The sequence below is a fragment of the Triticum dicoccoides genome, chromosome 2A (assembly GCF_002162155.2).
Source record: "Triticum dicoccoides isolate Atlit2015 ecotype Zavitan chromosome 2A, WEW_v2.0, whole genome shotgun sequence".
Lineage (NCBI taxonomy): Eukaryota > Viridiplantae > Streptophyta > Magnoliopsida > Poales > Poaceae > Triticum > Triticum dicoccoides.
Window position 1 is genome coordinate 618,451,545 of NC_041382.1, and position 19,601 is coordinate 618,471,145.

The window sequence follows — 19,601 nt, forward strand, 5'->3', positions numbered from 1 at the left end:
AGGGTGCGTTGACCCATCTTAAGCTGAAGTCGGGGTAGTGCTGTGTTTGTGTCCACTGTTTGTTGTCACGCAGTCCTTGATATCCGAGTGTTGCCTTCTCGCCATTTGTGGCTTGAGGTTTGTTTTTTCGCTGTAGTCATGGTATTGGTACTGTGTGTTGTTCGCCGAAAGGCGTGGTATCAGCTGCTTGACGCCTACTGCTGCACCTTTTCGTGGTGTATACTTGGAAAAAAATAAATGGAGAGAAACGCGAACAAGCAGGAATCCTGACCTCGGTACAAGCCCACCATTCGAAGAAACGAAACACATTTGTCACGAGCCCTTCAGTTTCAACCAACTAGGGCAAACAAACACGCAAATATAGCAGGAAAAAGAAAAGATAAAAACAGCACACGACAGCAGGAGTGAAGCGGCGACCAAGAGGGGTCCAAAACCCTCTCGATCGGCTTCCGCATCGGATTCCCAGCAGCATACGCTCTCTCTCCCTTTTGGAGAGGACGGCTGCTCCGCACCCAGATCACTCACCTCCTGATCCAAAACTACTCACACCACACCACTAGCTTACGACTAGGTGATCATCAGACCGATTAACCTGCAACAAAACACAATCTACGTACGTCCAGTTCCAGCAGAACGCCATGTGGGCCTGCCTTCGCTCCATCCCGGGCCGATAAAACGTGGCCCGGCTGTGATGAAGGTCGATCAGAGCGAGCCGTCGAAGTTGAGGCGGGAGGAGTAGGTGCCCTTGGGCGCCCAGTTCCTGGGGATGACGTCCCGGGCCGTGAGCGTCTTGGGTGCGGACAGCGTCGTCAGCCTCACGGAGAATGGGCCCGCCGTGGGGCCCCCGTAGAGGCACCACGTGGCGCCCCACACGTGCTTCATGTCCAGCCACTTCGCCGAGTTCGCCTGCAGCCACGCACCACGTGAACAAAGCACACACACATCATAAGCACTGATGAACACTAATACTAAGTCTGATAAACACACAGAGCACAACAAGCACCAGCAGAGCGTGAAGCTAGCTTTACAGCGCAACATCGTCGCAAACACTGGGCCTGGGCTCCAGAATCTTTGGGTGCCGAGAGTCCACGAGGCCGCCGCGCGAGCAGACGCACGGTCAAGGGCGTGCCGCGGTGCGCAGGATGGGGTGTCAGGGTAAAACAACCACGAGATGAAAGCATTTAGCAGGTGCAAGAGACAGTGGCAGAGCCGCATGCCCGGCCTCTTTGGTCTTTAGCCCTACTTGACACTTAGCGAGACCGAGGTAAAGCGGCAGCATCATTGGGCAAGCGCAGGGGAATGGAGTTTCGGGGACAGGGTTCACGCTTCATCTTTCGGTGCTGCCACCTACATTGGATACTTTACATTTGTCCAACAAAAAAAGAGCATCGGATACTTTGTATGCTCCAAATGGGAATCATATGGCCAAAGACAATCATGTAGGGTATCTTCACTCAAGTTTTGACTATACAGTGTGACATTGTGCGGCAGACAATGCAGGAAAGTAGCGGCATGCTTTCTTGGCTGATTTCCAGTGTCGTCTGTTGGCAGTTCATTTGTCATGTTTTACAAAGCTTAGTTTCAGGCTATAAAACAGTCTTTGTCAAGCTTAGCTATCTCCTACCCTTGGTTTCACTTGCTGTAAAATACTAAGTCCGTGTGAAAAGTTTCATTCTAGAACCTCAGGTCGTTGTACAAAAGGACACGACATGGGCCTAAATGCCTAGCCAACGACAGTACAAACGCTAGCCAGCAGAGGCACGAGGGCAAAAGCAGGCAACAGTGCAATATGTCTCCGACCACATCAAAGTGGGAGGACGAACTCACATGCGCGCATTTTCGCAAAGGAAAGAATATGCGCCGGGTCCTCTCGCACATTTGCACTCACATAAAGCACTTATCCAACGCAACCCACCCAACTTGACTTGTTCCCACCACCAAAGGCAACGAAAGGCTCAAAAGATAGCTCGATTTACTCCATTCACTTTGTTGTCAATATCAAGAAATAAGGCAGTGCACCAAAGTAAATAAGCTTGACAAGAAGAGGATGGGTACCTGCTTGAGCTGCATGGAGCCGATGTCGCCCTCGCCGTCCTCGAACTCGACGAGCAGCGAGAGCCAGAAGCTCGTCGACCCCTCGTTCACATGGAACGCGATGTTCTTCCCGCCGTACTTGCACGCCGTCCTGATGCACGCACACACACGCTGCCCCGGTCAGTGTCTTCTTAAAGAAAGGAAAAGAAACACCAAATCTCACGGATGTACACACATGCAGTGCAGCAGTAGATTACATAGATAGAGACGACAGCTTTTCCATGGTCAGACAGGTTAATGAATGGAGCTGCAAGAATTGACCGAGAATCTTGACAAGAGGTTAGATGCCACGGGACAGGTGTATATCTGCGCCTCTGCCCGAGTGGCATCACGCAGAGGCATGAGTAACTCGGCAGCAGCAGATAGATCCAAGTTAAGACAGCTGTGAGCTGCAAGCCCGTTAGAGTTAAAGGCCCTGGACACTGCGCTTCAAGATACGACGGCCAAAATCACAGATCCACAGTAGCAGTTAGCTGCAGTGTTTCAGACAACGGTCCACTGACTGACCCATCTAACCATTTTTTAGTCTGCTAATAGCTTCAGGGAGTGAGAGGTTTTGTCCCTGAGCTACTTGTCCACTGTGGCATGCGCCCAAGCTGATTAGTTTAACCAGTTACTGCACAACTAACAGTCTGAGAAACCACTAAAAAAGACTTAAGAAGTGTACTACGTGCTGCTCGCTCACCTTCGGTAGATCACCTTGAGCTGCCCACGGTCGCGCAGGTGCGCCCCGGCGCCGGCGACGGCCATCCTGCTGAAGGCGGCGCCGCTGAGGTCGAAGTGCGTGTTGCCGCCGCCGCAGAGGCCGCCGCCGGGGCACTCGTCGGTGACGATGACGGTGACGGCGCGGCGCGAGCAGATGCCGTGGTCGAGGCACCGGACCTTGTAGCAGGCGCCGCACCCCTCGCCGCCCTTGAACAGCACCGGGCTCACCGACCCCACCCGCGCCTTCATCGGCACCACGTCCACCAGCGTCCCGTACCCGCACGCCCCCCCTGAAGAAGAAGAAAACGTCCATCGCCATTAGAATCAAAGTTACCGGGAGTGAGATACAGTTACGGCGGTGCTCTGACTTCAGAGCGTAAATGCAGCTAACAGCCAGAGTACGATGGATCACTGGGTTACGGACGCAGCATCAAAGCTACCAGGGGCGTCGGTGGAGCGCGTGAACGGAGGCGCAGAGGGCATTTATCGCCAAGATTCTAGCCATATGGTGCTGCCCCAGCAGAGCAAAGAAGTTATTGGGAAGCCTGGCACGGTCGTCTTCGCCGGTCACCGCCCCGAAGGCCCGGCGGCACGAATCGTAAAGCGGCGGAGCCCCTCTGCGCTTGACTCGTGTAGGAGGGGCCCAGTGGGGGCCCACGGGAAATTCCCTGCAGGATCTCACGGGATGCGCAGACGTCGCGCCAGAAATGTCGCAACGGGAAGAGCTAATCGGTCCTTCTATTTTTACCAAAACAATACTACTACTTCTATGTCAACAGAGGGTAAAAAGAACTAGGCCGTCTGATGCCAGGGTAAAAAAAGAGCTCTGGTGCGAATGGGACGGCTCAGATGGCAATATTTTTTTTACAGCAGATGTGTGTACTAGGCGTACTGTATTTTGGGAGTAACAATCCTAGTCATGAAGCCGGTAAATAAAGAAAAGGGAAGACAGATGAGCTCTGCTTCGCCCAGGTACTGATGCTGCAACCCACCACTGCCCAGGCACTAATCTTAACCCGCTAGTAGAACAAGAGTAACAGACGCCGGAGTAATCAAGGGGCTGTAACAATGCGGAGCTAGCTTATCTCTACGACGGTCAGCGGAGACGAGTTGAGAGCAATTACCGGTGCTGCCGTCGCCCTCGGCTTCGCCGTACCACGTCGCGGTGGCCGGCCGCCACTCCACGTCGACCGCCGCCTTGCCCTTGCCCTTGCTCTTCGCCGCCGACTTCCCGCCGTCGAACAGGAATGTGGCGGAGACGGCCGGGGACGCGAGCAGCAGAATGCAGAGCGCGAAGGGCCCGGCGGCGGCGCGCGAGGAAGCCATTGGGGGCAACAGGTTCCTTTACCCTCCTTTCCTTGCGGTACTAGAGGCGGGCTCTGCGGCTGCTTGCACGGACCGGAGTGTTGGTAAGCCTCCTCCTTTTGGGGCCTCTCCCTCTCTTTATGGCTTCGAGAAATCCCGAGCCCCGACGGTCAGAGTGGCTTCCTTGCCGGGCTGGCTGCTCAGTACATATGGCAACAAGGGACGGGCAGGGGAGTGGGCACTGGGCGTGGAGCACCAGGGTGGTGGCCTGGTTTATAGGCGCGAGGGGAACGAAGATGTGCACTGTTGGGCACTACTACTACTAGACCAGAGGTGTGAATCGTGCTACTGCTGAGACCACCACTCTCTGCGTGTGGGTGACCAGTGTGTTGATGGGATGTGGGAGCCTTCGTTCCCTGTGATGGGCTGCCATGACTTTTGCAACAAGAGAGACTACCGTGGGATCTGAAAAGGAGAGATGATTTATATTTGTTCATGGCTAAGGAGTGTGGCGTTGCAAAGACCGGGCTCCATGGAGCTCGTTTTGCAAAAGAAATCAAAACATATTTAAAAGTTTCAAAAAATGTCATTTTTTATAAATACAGATACATATTCTTTAAGTATATACAAATTTTCAGTAACTAATTTGATCATTTGCATGCTACACAAAAAAGATAAATATCTTGACACAAATACAACAAAGAAAAAAGCCTATTTTCAATCTGTGTATTTGTCTTCTTTTTATACATCACATATGAATACATATGTTTATGAAAATTTGTACACATATACTTCAAGTATATGTCTACATGAAAACATTTTTGTAGATTTTTTTTGAGTTATGGAAAAGATATTTTGGCTAAGAAATGTATATAGAGCTCAGTGGAGCTCGGCCTCTGCAGCCACTTTTCGATGGCTAAGCCGTAATGAGCTTCGTTGAGAGGGAAAAAAAATGAAGCATGGACACGCTTTTCACCCTACCCTTTTGTCGCCCTCCGCCTGGCATGGCCATCGCACCGAGTGCGGGTGCGGATCCAGCTTTGGCGGCAAGGAGAGACCACGCAAGCGCCGTTGCGCAGACGGCAGACCGTTGGACGTGATCGTCCCGCCGTGCGGTCGGTTGGTGAGCTGGCTTGGCCGTTGCCGTTTTGCGCCGGCAGGAAGCAGAGAGCGCACGAGCAGAAACACTGTTTCAGAAGAGCAGATCTCACAAACAGCACGTCGATCGGTAATGCCGCGTGCGCCGGATTATTAGAGTACTCAACTTGTTCGTTGCCGTCAGGCACGATTCGTCTGAGGTGCCGATGGAGGCATGGAGCCACCGTACAGTCCGGTCAGCTAACGCATATCGCGTTCCCATTTCCCGTTTCAGTTTCCTTCTTCTTCTTCTTCGCTCCATTCATTCAGTCACACTCGCACCGTCCGCAATCAATCGAAGTATAAGACCATCTTCACGCGCCCACCGGCGATCGAAAATTGGCCCAGTCACACCTCAAGATCCCATTTAACATCGGTTTAGGCTGAAATAACAGCCGGCGAACCCGAGCCGAACTTAAGCGTCCGAGGGTCGCCTGGGGACGCCGGCAGAAGTGAAAAGAGGCGTGAGGCCGTTCTGTTGGCGAGAGGAGGCCCTTTTCCCGCCGCTTTCCTCCCGCTTTCTCCCCTTAACTTCCCTCTCACTCTCCATTCCTTCCGCCAAATCTCCTCCTCCTCCTCCACTCTCGGCCGGCCGCCATGGCGCCAAAAAAGTACGTGGCCCCCCGCACCGCGGCGGATGCCACCGCCGCCGTCACCCAACCGAAGCAGAGGAAGCCGAGGGCGCTGCCGTGCAAGCTTCCGGACATGTCCAACGCCGACTGGAGGGCAGAAGTTCAGCACCGGGAGGCTATCACCATCGACCGGCGAAATAGGGCGAACGCCAAGAAGGCCAGGGACAGGGTGGCGCTCGCGGCTGCGGCGGTGGCGGAGCAAGCGGAGCGCTCGGCCAAACAAGCAGGGATGATGAACCCACCCGACGGCCACAGCTCGTACACGTCCTGGAGCCAGCAAAGCGCCGGGTCTTCGGCCGACTTTTCGTCGTCGCCACAACCCTGGGACAGCGCGCCGTCTTCGGGCTACGCCGACGGCGACGCGCATGGCAGGTTCAACCCCAACATCACCTTTCCCCATGGTCACCCGCCCCAGCGCACGCCCTCGCCCGCCTTCGTCGGCGTGCAGTACCCATCGTACACCTACTTGCCGCCGGCTTACGCAGCCTCCCCGATGCCACCTCTCCGCCATGGCGCGCTGCCCTTCTCACAGGCGTCCTCTTCGCATCTCGGCGACGCCGACGCGACGGAGGCCGACATGGACAACATCATCACGGCCGGCTCGACCGCCGTCGCCGCCTCTCCGGGGTTCACTGCCCAAGACGACACAATGGATCTCAACGGCGGCATGACGGCGAGCTCGACTACGGCGAGAAGGAGCCAGAGGAGGAGGAGGAGGAGGAAGAAGAGGAGGAACCGGTGCCTGTTCCGGCGAGGAAATGGAAGAAGAAGAAGCGGGCGGCCAGGACCGACGAGATGCGCATCAAGTGGGCGTCCAAGGAGGATGAGTGCCTCGCCGAAGCGTGAAAAGTCGTCTGCCTCGACCCGATCACTGGCACGAACTAGAGTATCGACACGTATTGGGAGCGCATCAAGGCCGAGTTCGACGAGCGCAAACTCGTCGACCCCTACTTCAAAGGCGTCTATATGCAACACAGGTCGAAGGCAGTGGTGAACCATTGGGGGCTCATCCAAACGGCATGCAACAAATGGCATGGGATCGTCGAGGAGACCGCGGCTCGTCCGGAGAGCGGCGCCAGCATGGATGATCAGGTATGGCACGCCGGTCTCCCCCTTTTTTCGTCATGTGCGCCGCCGCCAACTGTTTGTTCCTCGGCGCAGCTGCTGCGGATGTTCGCCATGTTCCGCCAAGATAGCAGTGACCAAGATTTCAAGTACCTCCACGTCTTCAAGTGTATCGACAAGTGCGAGAAGTGGGCGGATACCCGGCGCACCCTCGCCAAGGCCAAAGAGACGTACAAGCCGGACGCGCAGACGCCGGGCGCGGGCGACGGACGCCCGGAAGGCAACAAAGGGGCCAAGAAGGGAAAACACGCTGACTCGGCTACCCCACGGGTGCAAGAGTCCATCGAGTATTGCCTCGCCGACGCACAAGCCCGGACCGCCCTGCGTGAAGAGAAGATCGAGGCGTGGTGGTCGGCGTTGATGACGAACAGCGCCGCAAGCTCGACCTACTCCAGACCAACGTCGTCGTGAAGAAGAGGAACACTGACCTGGCTTTCCTAATAGGCGGGGCAGACATGCTCCAGAGCAACGACGAGCAGCTCAATGCGTGGTACCTGGCGGAGCGCGGCCTCATCCTGAACCAGCTACCGTCGACGGCGCCGCCCACTCCCACGCCCACGCCGACGCCGTCGCCAAGCCCGGGCGATGATGTCTCCACGATGCCCAACAGCACAGAAGCCGCGTCGATGCCGCCCAGCACAGAAGCAGCAACGACGACGCCCAGCCCGCAAACGCCGACTCCACCGACACCGGAGGCCGACACCGCCGTTTGATTTTTTTTTTTTTTTTTTTGCTTTTCATTTTATCGCCGAACTATGGTAAAGGGATCGCCGAACTAGGGCGCTGATCGTCGGATTTGTGGCTTTTTTTAAGAGCGGGAATGACTAAGTTTGATTTTTACGGCGCCTTGAGAGGCGGCTCCTGAAGACGTGGCTGGGACCTAAATCGCTTTCGCTCTCAGGACATAAAAAACGCCGGGCGAGCGCCCCAAATATCGCTGGCGTGTGCGCTGAGGGCCGGAGGAGTGGAGATGCTCTAATGCATCAGGTTCTTATTTTCGTTTCGTTCTACGCTCCAGAACGAGCAGGGCCAAGTACGCCGTCGATTTTATTTTTTTTGTGCGTAGGTAGACGCGTAGTGCTGCTCTATGATTAGAGTGGTGCTACACCACGCCTGCGGATTGTAGCACCGGCCTACATGATTCGACGGCACGAACTAGGTTCTGCTCAAGAACATGCATGCATTCCTCCAGGCGCCAGCCCTCCCGGGGCCTCTCCGTGTGAGCTCGTCAAAACACAATAGCCCTCCATGTGAAACGAATGTACTGCGCACTTGTGTGAACACATGAAATATCTCTCCGGGCCGTCCAGCATTTTTAGCGGGACGCCTTAAACCATCACTCATACGTCCGCGGACGCGCCCAGTCAGTAATCAGACAGAAGAGAGAAGGAAAAATGTGACTCAATCGAACCCCTTATATGATACCTATATGTCAAGGCTGTCCGCGAACCCTCATATCCATCTTAAATATGAAAAGGATATGAGGGCTCGCAGACGCGCCCGGGCTCGCCCGTGCATTCCATGTAGGACGTGTCCTCACACCGGACCACCTTTTCTTTTTCTTTATTCATTCTTTTATTTCTCTCTCTTCATCTTCATCGATCACATGCAAGGGACTGGACATATGGGAAGAAGAAAAATGAGTGTGATTGCATGGATGAATAAATAGGGCTCAAAACTGACAACGCCCGGTCAATCGTCGGTGGACATTTAAGGGGTCATATTTGTTATGTCCGGTTGTAGATGCTCTCACTACCATCTAGGTTCTGGTCGTTCAGGATTACAATGAAAATCACAGGGGCACACAGGTGACACGCCTGTATCGCTGTTCATCTACGACGTGATTCAAAAAGTCATTTCGGTAGAAACTACCTGAAAAACAAAATGAAATTTCTGAAGCCTGTCAATACGACAGAATATAAATGTTCATCTTCTACTAATACTTTGTCCAACCATTTTTCTTCTACGTCCCTTCTCCTTGTTTCTATACGTTTTATGTAGAAGACTATAGGATGCAACTCATTGTATTCCATCGGAGTCGGTTATAATATATACAGGTGGTGTCTTGCGTGACAAGCCAACTAAGCCTACAATATCTCTAGAAATCAGCTATACAAGGCTAGAGATAATAGGAGAATCAGTCGGAAATAAATACAAAGATATCACGTTTCAACACCCCACCGCAGTCGAAGCGTCGGCGTCGGCGAGTCAAAGACTGGAACGAAACTCCTGGAATGCAGCGGTGGGCAATCCCTTGGTCATGATGTCGGCAAACTGTTGGGTGCTCGGTACATGAAGAACACGAAGCTGACCCAACTGAACCTTCTCGCGCACAAAGTGAATATCGAGCTCAATATGTTTGGTGCGCTTATGCTGCACCAGATCAGCCGTGAGATAGGTAGCCGACACATTGTCACAGAAGACCACAATAGCTTTCGGAAGAGAAATCCGAAGCTCACCAAGAAGGTGACGAAGCCAACAAGTCTCCGCAACGACGTTGGCAACAGCTCGGTACTTGGCCTCAGCACTCGAACGGGAGACAGTAGGCTGCCGTTTAGAGGACCAGGAGACAAGTGAGTCACCGAAGAAGACACAATAGCCAGACGTGGATCGTCGAGTGTCGGGACAACCAGCCCAATCCGCGTCAGTGTAAGCAAGAAGCTCAGTCGAGGCGGATGCACGGAGGCGAAGACCGTAGGTCGGGGTGCCACGAATGTACCGAAGAATGCGCTTGACTAAAGACCAATGAACATCACGGGGCGAGTGCATATGCAAGCAAACTTGCTGCACCGCAAACTGGATGTCTGGTCTGGTGAGCGTAAGGTACTGAAGGGCGCCCACAATGTTGCGGTAAAGAGCGGCGTCGGTAACGGGCTGGCCAACGGTGACGGAGAGCTTCGGCTTAGCCTCAGCAGGTGTGAAGGCTGGCTTGCAGTCAGTCATGCCGGCACGGTCCAGAAGATCAAGAGCGTACTGGCCCTGGTGCAGAAAGAACCCAGTGGCATCACGCCGCACATTAATGCCAAGGAAGAAGTGCAACACACCGAGATCCTTCAGCCGAAACTCAGAACCGAGACGACCAATGATGTCGCGAAGAAGATCCGCTCGAGAGGCAGTGATGACAATATCATCAACATAGAGCAGAAGCATAGCCACATGATCAGCCCGATGCAGCACGAACAACGATGTGTCAAAGGTGGTGCTGCGAAACCCGAGAAGACCAAGGAACGCGGCGATGCGCTGGTACCATGCGCGCGGAGCCTGTTTGAGGCCATATAATGACCGTGACAACAGGCAGACATGATCCGGTCGCTGAGGGTCAACAAACCCGATCGGCTGCTGACAGAGAACTCGCTCCTGAAGGTGGCCGTACAGAAAAACATTGTTGATGTCGAGCTGATGTATGGGCCATCGGCGAGAGACGGCCAACTGAAGAACCACACGAATCGTGGCGGGTTTGACGATTAGAGAGAAAGTCTCAGAGAAGTCAACACCGGCACGTTGTGCAAATCCACGGACAACCCAGCGAGCCTTGTATCTGTTGAGAGAACCGTCCGGCAGAAGTTTGTGACAAAAAACCCACTTTCCCGACATGACGTTCACGCCAGGGGGACGAGGAACAAGGGTCCAAGTCCGGTTGGAGACAAGAGCGTCGTACTCAGCATGCATAGCGGCGGTCCAATGCGGATCACTCAACGCAGAACGCACCGAGCGCGAAACCGGAGAGAGGGTCGTGACGCTGAGGTTGTGGTAGCGCGGATTCGGCTGGCGCACCCCGGCCTTGGCGTGCGTCACCATGGAGTGGTGAGGCGGCGGGGGAGGCGGGCATGGACCGCGTCAGCAAGGGGCCACCACAGCCGGCTCGGAGGATGATGAATACGCAGGCGAGGCCACGGGTGTTGGTGTTGAGGGCGTCGTCGAGGCGCGAGATGACCCGGCCGTGGATGGCGACAAGGGTGCCGTCGGGGCCGAGTCGGCCGGCTCCTCCTGAGCCGACGGGGAGCCATAGGGCCCGGTCGTGGACGGCGAGGAGGGTGTAGACGGGGCCAAAGAGGCCGACTCCTCCCGAGCGGACAAGGCACCCGAGGGCCTAGCTGGGGGCGCGTCCGGATCCTCCAGAGCCAAGAGGCGAGGGCCTGGCGAGGCCTGCAAGGCTGGCTCCTCCAGAGCCAGGAGGTGGGGGCCCGGCGCTGCCTGGGAGGCTGACTCCTCTTGAGTCAGCAAAGGAAACGCCGAGGGTGGCGAGGCAGCGGATGACGAGGCCGCAACCGCGCCCGAGCGACGGGGTGGAGGGAGCACAAGGGCTCCATGAGTCCGTCGAGGAGAGGCGTCCAGAGATGGCGAGGGACGCAACGCTGCCTGCTGAAACAGAAAAACAAACTCATCAAAATAAGCGTGTCGAGACACGATCACACGATGGGACTCCGGGTCGTAGCAACAAAAGCCTTTTGTGTTGGGTTGGTAGCCAAGAAAAACACAAGCGAGAGAGCGAGGCGCCAGCTTATGTGGTGTCGTGGCGGTGATATTAGGATAACAAAGGCAACCGAAGACATGGAGATCATCATATGACGGAGGTGACCCAAATAAGAGATGATGAGGGGTGTAGTTCCACCGGGTTTACAAGGTCGGATGTTGAGAAGAAGGGTAGCTGTGGCGAGAGCATCGGGCCAAAACCGGGCAGGCATGTGTGCGTGGAAGAGCAATGCGCGAACACTCTCATTAAGAGTGTGAAGAACACGTTCGGCTTGACCGTTTTGCTGAGAAGTATAAGGGAATGTGAGACGAAAAATGGTGCCATGAGTGGATAAGAGGGTGCGAATAGCGAGGTTATCAAACTCCTTTCCATTGTCGGTTTGAAGATGGGCAATGGTGCGGTGAAAATGGGTGGCAACATAAGCGTAGAAAGCGTGAAGTGAGGAAACGACGTCGGATCTGCGGCACAACGGAAAGGTCCAAGTGAAATGAGAAAAATCATCCAAAATCATAAGGTAATATGATAAAACCCGAATTGCTGGGCACAGGCGATGTGTAAGTGCATCTAGTGCCACCCCTAGTTGGTTTTGGAGTATTGACGACAAACCTAGTTGAGGGACTAATGTGTTTGTGAGAATTGCAGGATAACACAGGTAGAAATCCCTCATTGATTCGGTTTTCCTACCAGAGATGACCCCTAAAAATGTATGAAGACATTGAAGTCAAAGGTGGTATGTGAAGACATTCACATTGAAGACTATGACAAGAGAAGACATCTATCGCATGAAGACTATGGAGTGCGAAGACTTAGATCTTTCGTAGTTCTTTTTCTTCTTTGTTGAGTCATAGGAACCACCGTACTGTTAAGTGGGGTCCAAGAAAACCATTCAGAATGACTGAAGTGATGCTTAACCAAAATCCTATATCTTCGAGTGAAGACTATGAGAGCGAATCTTGTTCAGAGTTGGACAAGTCAGCTTTGCTTGTAGCCCAAGTAAAGTTGCCATGTGTGTTTGAAATCTGGCCGTTGGAACACGTGTCAGTTCCTTAGTGACCCAGGGTCATTTCGGACAAATCAGGTCGGGTTGCCTAGTGGCTATAAATAGCCCACCCCCTACAACCATAAACGGTTGGCTGCTCAGAGTTAAAGTACGGCTTTTGTCGTTTGAGAGCAACCCACCTCGAAGCCTTTGAGAGAGAATTCCTTGAGAGGATAAAGCCCTAACCACCCAGAGCCAAAGAGTGTTAGGCATCATTTAAGTCTTCTTGTCTGTGTGATCTGAAGACTTATTACACTTGAGGACTGTGAATCCTCCAGCCGGTTAGGCGTCGCATTCTGAGCATCCAAGAGTCATTGTGGATCGTCGGTGAACGAAGTCTGTGAAGGTTTGAAAGTTTACCTTGAAGACTTATCAGAGTGATTGGGAGAGGACTGGGTGTCCTTAACTCAAGGGGAATAAGGTGAAGACGAGGTCTTCTGAGTTGAATCTCAGCCTCCCTAACCAGACGTACAGTTGTCACAGCAATTGGAACTGGTCCAACAAATCATTGTCTTCAATGAGTCACTGGTTTCATCCTTCCCTTCCGTTTACTTACTGTTGGTTCTTGTGAAGTCATTGTACGATAGCATCACCATTCAACTTCACTAAGTGATTACGTGTACTGATTGGCTTCTCAATATCTTCCTACCTGATCCTTACTGCCTAGCTGCTATTAGTCATTATGCTTTCACTTCATTGAATACGTGACTATGGTTTGCCTAGTGTAGTCTACCTTCCGCTGCATGATAATAGGTTTATTTCTATCGTTTGTCTTCGAAACTTACATGTTTTGAAGACTTTCATAAAAATCGCCTATTCACCCCCCCTCTAGTCGATCACTAGCACTTTCAATTGGTATCAGAGCAAGGTACTCCCTTGTTCTGTGTGATTCGGTTTAACCACCTGGAGTTTTAGCTATGTCGACTGCAGGGATAATCAAAGTCTCCGCTGCATGCCCCGTCTTCGATGGAACTGAATATCCCTACTGGAAGAATAAGATGCGCATGCATCTTGAAGCCATTGATGTCGACCTATGGTATGTCGTCAAGAACGGTGTTCCCAAGGCTGGAGAAGGTGTCACTGCCGCTGATGTCAAGAAGTTCGTTCAACTGGACTCTACTGCCAAGAATATCATCTGTGGTCATCTGACCAAAGGACAGTATGGCCGCGTGAGTGCTTTGGAAACATCTAAGCTAGTCTGGGACTGGCTATCCAAGGTCAACGAAGGCGTCTCAACACAGAGAGATCAGAGAATCAGTGTCCTTCGCAACCTCTTCAACCGATTCAAGAGAAATGACAATGAGAATGTCCAGCTCACGTTTGATCGACTCACTGACATCACAAATGAGCTTCAAGCCCTCGGCGCTACTGAGATCACCAAGCATGAAGTCGTCAAGACACTCCTGAGATCACTTGACAGTTCGTTTGACACCCTAGCCTTGATGATTCAAGAACGTCCTGATTTCAAGACACTCGATCCGTCTGACATACTTGAAAGGCTCAACACACACGAGTTTCAGCTTTCTGAGAAAAGAGACATCTACGGTCCCAACTATGGGCGAACTCGTGCCTTGAAGGCAAAGGCTGTCTCCTCATCTGAAGAAGAATCTGACAGCAATTCTGATGATCCTGAAGACACTGGAAGGGAGCTTGCTATGCTTGTGAAGAAGTTCCAAAAATTCACTAAGAAGAAAGGCTTCATAAAGTCTTCACGGTCAAGCTCAAGGAATGATGAAGCTTCTGCTCATGACTACAAGAAGAGAACATGTCACAAGTGCAAGAAACCTGGCCACTACATCTCTGAGTGTCCACAGTGGGACAATGAGAACAACAAGAAGAAGAAGAGCAAGGAGTATGACTCTGACGACAAGAAGAAGAAATACTCAAAATCTTCTTCCAAGTCTTCCTCCAAGTCTTCATCACACAAGAAGAGCTCATCTGGCAAGGCACGTGCGTTTGTTGGCAAGGAAATGGACTCTAAGGATGACTCCGCTTTTGAGGAGGCGGAGGTGGAGTCTGATTCTGGCGTTGCAAGTCTGGCTACATCATACGTTGCCAAGTCCATCTTCAACACTAAAGAAAATGACTTCATCACTGACACTGATGCAAATGACAAGGACTACTCCGCTCCTTCCTACTGCTTCATGGCACGCGGTGCCAAGGTAAATACATGCACTACTCACTATCAAACATCTAGTGACGATGACTCTGATTGTGGTTCCAAACCCAGCTACAAAACACTTGCTAAAATTGCAACTGAACAACAAAAAACTATGGAACACATTAAAAAACTGTTAGACAAAAGCGATGATCTGTTAGACGCTGAAATGACTCGATCTCAGTCCTTAATTGAGGACATAAAAAATCTTCACGTTAAGTATGAGGAACTTTAAAGTCGTCATGAAACGCTCTCAACAGCTCATGAAAGGCTTTCCTATGATTATCTTCAAAGGAAGCAAGATCTTGAGAAATTGAGAGCGGCTCATGAAGATCTTCAAAAAGAAAATGAGTCACTTCGTGCCGAACAGAGCAGTTCAGCTCAGGAAGGATTTGAACCACCATGTCTTAAATGCATTGAGCGTGATAACGCTACTTCTGTTGCTGAATGTTCTACTGCTGCTACTGTTGCAATATCTTCAACTGTTGATATGGAAACTAACCCCTCTGCTGAGGACACCACTGCTATTGCTGATGAGAATGCTAGGTTGAAGACACTGCTTGAAACAGGGATGTACAAAAGTCTCAAAGGGCATCAAACACTGTGATATCCTCAAAAGGCAGATCCTGAACTGAAACCCTAGGAAAGAGGGTGTTGGGTTCGTAAGGAAAATGAATGCTGATGGCTCGTACTGGAAACCTGAGCAGTACCCCAAAACCACATGGGTTGCTGCAAAGGAACCTTCAGCAGATCCATCCACTCTATCTGGCTTCACTTGTGCTAACCCCATTGTTATTGATGAATCCTTTGATGCAAACTATAAAGTGTTTAAGAATCAGAATGGTGAAGTGTTTGCCAGGTACATTGGTACTAACTGCAGGAGTGGACCGCCTATGAAGAAGATCTGGGTACCGAAAAGGTGTTTGGAGAATCTTCCTGTGAATGTCATCATGACACCACAGGTGAAGAAGACAAACCCCAGACCACAGGCTTCATACGGTCCAAAGGCTTCATACAGACAGAGGACTCACCTGAGTCACACTAACACAAATGTTTTGCAGGGAAGCCATACTCAGGCCTATTAATATGAGCGCGGTTCATCAAACCGCCATGGTCATAAGACCAAGAACTATTCTGCTTATTCTTATGAATACTATTGTCCACCTGCAAGACTTTTTGCTAGGGCTCCAAAGCCAAAGTTCTCAGATGCTGCACTTAGACTTATTTCTTCGAAGCCACCCTTGAAGATGTGGGTGGCTAAGAAAGCTTAACTCTCTTTTGCAGGGAAAGGTCTCCAGCCGAAAACCAAAATCGTCTGACACTATTGCTGGGGACCTTAAACATCTTGTAGGGCGCAAGATCAAATGCCCAAATGATCTTACTATGTACTTTGTTTCTGAATCGCTTGCAACTTGCCCTATCAGTCCTAATCTCGATCTAAGCTTTAATAATCCACTGGTTCGTCAAATGTTTTTGCGTCACAATTCTCTTTGTGAAGCCTATCCCCCTAACTGCCCTGTAGTGTACAACACCAGCTGCTTCAGAATGGATTATTGATAGTGGGTGTACAAATCACATGACTGGCAAGCGAAGCCTTCTCATGGACTCAACTTTACGTCCATCAGACAAAAGTCACATCACATTTCCTGACACTGGTAAAACCAAGGTATTGGGTCTAGGTAGAGTTGCAATCTCAAAGGATCAACACATGGATAAAGTCATGCTTGTTGAATCCCTTGGTTTCAACTTAATGTCTGTCTCAATGCTTTGCGATTTAAATATGATTGTGATGTTTGGAAAATATCGTTGCCTTGTACTAATGGAATCTAACAAGTCTCTAGTGTTTGAAGGGTATCGGAAAGATGATTTGTACGTGGTAGATTTCTCAGCAGGACCACAACTTGCAGTATGTCTTCTAGCAAAAGCTTCTGAATGCTGGGTCTGACATCGAAAGCTAGGGCATGCTGGCATGAGGAACCTCCACACCCTTGCAAGGAAGAAGCATGTCATAGGCATTGAGGGCGTCAAGTTCAAGAAGGATCACTTATGCGATGCCTGTGAAGCAAGAAAGATGATGAGGGTCAAGCATCCCTCGAAGACAAGCATGACAACGACTCAACCCTTCGAACTGCTACACATGGATCTTTTCGGTCCCACTCATTACTCTACTCTTACTACTACTGCTTGTCTCTATGACTTTGTCATTGTTGATGATTATTCAAGATGTACTTGGGTGCATATAATCCTTTACAAGACTGAAGTGCAGGATGTCTTCAGACGCTTCACTAATCGAGCAATGAACAACTATGGCGCCAAGATAAAGCACATCAGAAGTGACAATGGCACTAAATTCAAGAACACTGGTCTGGATACATATCTTGATACTTTGGGCATCACACATGAGTTCTCAGCTCCGTACACGCCACAGCAGAATGGCGTCGTCGAACGCAAGAACAGAACACTTATTGAGATGGCTCGGACGATGCTTGATGAATACAAGACTCCAAGAAAATTCTGGCCTGAAGCCATTGACACTGCATGCCATATCATCAACCATGTTTATCTTCACAAGCTTCTGAACAAGACATCCTATGAGCTCCTTACTGGCAAGAAGCCAAATGTCAGTTACTTCAGAGTATTTGGCGCCAGGTGCTGGATCAAGGATCCACATCACACTTCAAAATTTGCACCAAAAGCACATGAGGGTTTTATGATTGGATATGGAAAGGATTCGCACTCCTACAGAGTCTTCAATCTCTTTCATTATAAAGTGGTTGAAACAGTGGATGTGTGGTTCGATGAGACTAACGGCTCACAAAGAGAGCACCTGCCAAATGTGCTAGATGAAGTTCCATCCAGTGAATCAATCAAACTTATGGGAACTGGAGAAATCATACCTTCTGAAGCTCAACCTGAAGAAGAACTTATCATCTCTGCACCTGATCAACCTGAAGACAATGCTCAGCCTGAAGACAATCCCTCTAACAATGACAATGATCAGCAAGAGCAAAATCTTTGTCCTGTACATCCTCGTGTTGCAAATGAAGTGCAGATTGAGAGAATAATTGATAGCATCAATGCACCAGGTCCACTCACTCGTTCAAGGGCAACACAACTAGCAAATTTCTGTGGGCACTTCGCATTTGTCTCAATAACAGAACCCAAGAAAGTTGAAGAAGCCTTCATGGAACCTGAATGGATTCAAGCTATGCAAGAAGAGCTTCAACCGTTTGAGCTGAATAATGTATGGGAACTGGTTAAGCGTCCTGATCCTCGGAAGCACAATATAATAGGCACCGAATGGATATATCGCAACAAGCAAGATGAGCATGGTCAAGTTGTCAGAAACAAAGCTCGTCTCATTGCTCAAGGATACACTCAAGTTGAAGGGATTGACTTCGATGAAACATTTGCTCCCGTGGCTAGACTTGAAGCCATACACATACTGCTGGCCTATGCAAATCATCATAACATACTTCTATATCAAATGGATGTGAAGAGCGCTTTTCTCAATGGCAAGATTGAAGAAGAAGTGTATGTTGCACAACCGCCTGGCTTTGAAGATCCAAAACATCCTGACATGGTGTACAAGCTCAACAAGGCACTGTATGGCCTCAAACAAGCCCCTCGGGCTTGGTATGACACACTCAAAGACTTCCTGAAGAGCAAAGGCTTCAAATCTGATTCCCTCGACCCCACTCTCTTCACGAAGACATATGATGGTGAACTGTTTTTGTGCCAAATATATGTGGATGACATTATCTTCGGCTGCACCAATCAGAAATACATTGAAGAGTTTGGATATATGATGCAAGAGCAATATCATATGTCCATGATGGGTGAGCTCAAGTTCTTCCTTGGTCTTCAAATATGTCAGCAACGCAACGACATCTTTATATCTCAAGAGAAGTATCTCAAAGATTGCCTGAAGAAGTTTGGTATGCAAGACTGCAAAGGCTTCACGACGCCAATGCCAGCCAAACATCATCTGGGTCTCGACGACAATGGTAAAGAGTTCAATCAAAAGGTATACTGCTCCATCATTGGTTCTTTACTTTATCTATGTGCATCTAGGCCAGATATTATGCTTAGTGTTTGCATGTGTGCTTGATTCCAAGCGGCACCAAAGGAATCGCATCACTTAGCTGTGAAGCGAATTCTTCGATATTTGGCTTACACCCCAACTCTAGGATTATGGTATCCAAAGGGCTCGGAGTTTGATCTGGTTGGATTCTCGGATGCTGATTATGCTGGTGACAAGGTGGATCGCAAGTCTACATCAGGCACATGTCATTTTCTGGGATGATCACTTGTATGTTGGTCTTCAAAGAAGCAGAACTGTGTATCTCTCTCCACTGCTGAGTCTGAATACATTGCTGCTGGATCTTGCTGCGCTCAGCTTCTGTGGATGAAGCAAACACTCAAAGACTATGGCATTCATCTGAAGCAAGTGCCACTCTACTGCGACAACGAAAGCGCCATCAAGATTGCCAACAACCCAGTTCAGCACTCGAAGACAAAGCACATTGAAATTCGTCATCACTTTCTCAGAGATCATGTTGTGAAGGAAGATATTGATATCATACACGTCAACACTGAAGAGCAATTGGCAGATATCTTCACCAAGCCCTTGGATGAGAAGAGATTTTGCAAGTTACGGTGTGAGCTAAATATCTCGGAATCCTCAAATGTCCTGTGATCAGGCACACATCCTAACACTTATGCATATTGATGACTTAGATGTGCAACACACGAAGTAAAGTATATCTTCAATCAATGAAGACATACATTCTAAGTGTGAATACATTAATGTGGAATTTGACTTCGGAGCGCCACGATAATTGTGCGCCGTGTCTGGGTCTAATCTTCCTATACGGTGGGTAACGCCACCACAAAATTCGTCTGTTTGAAGTATTTTACCCATGGTGTTAC

At 50.5% G+C, this 19,601-nt stretch overlaps 1 protein-coding gene across 1 annotated transcript; it reads right to left on the bottom strand.

Annotated features, from left to right (window-relative positions):
* Positions 1 to 256: 256 nt before the first annotated feature.
* On the bottom strand, positions 257 to 4,382 carry LOC119355777 (expansin-B17-like). Its single transcript, XM_037622648.1, has 4 exons — positions 3,924 to 4,382; positions 2,780 to 3,089; positions 2,056 to 2,185; positions 257 to 906 (listed from the first exon to the last, which is right to left on the bottom strand). The coding sequence occupies exons 1-4, from the start codon at positions 4,123 to 4,125 to the stop codon at positions 703 to 705; spliced, it is 846 nt and encodes a 281-aa protein (XP_037478545.1). The 5' UTR covers positions 4,126 to 4,382; the 3' UTR covers positions 257 to 702.
* Positions 4,383 to 19,601: the final 15,219 nt, after the last annotated feature.

What these genes read in the sequence shown, in the direction of transcription:
- LOC119355777 (XM_037622648.1), bottom strand. Translation starts at nt 4,125, where the DNA reads ATGGCTTCCTCGCGCGCCGCCGCCGGGCCCTTCGCGCTCTGCATTCTG. An exon ending in CTCAAGGTGATCTACCGAAG is followed by an intron (nt 2,186 to 2,779) that starts GTGAGCGAGCAG and finishes TGCGTGCATCAG; the next exon opens with GACGGCGTGCAAGTACGGCG. An exon ending in GCTCCATGCAGCTCAAGCAG is followed by an intron (nt 907 to 2,055) that starts GTACCCATCCTC and finishes GCGTGGCTGCAG; the next exon opens with GCGAACTCGGCGAAGTGGCT.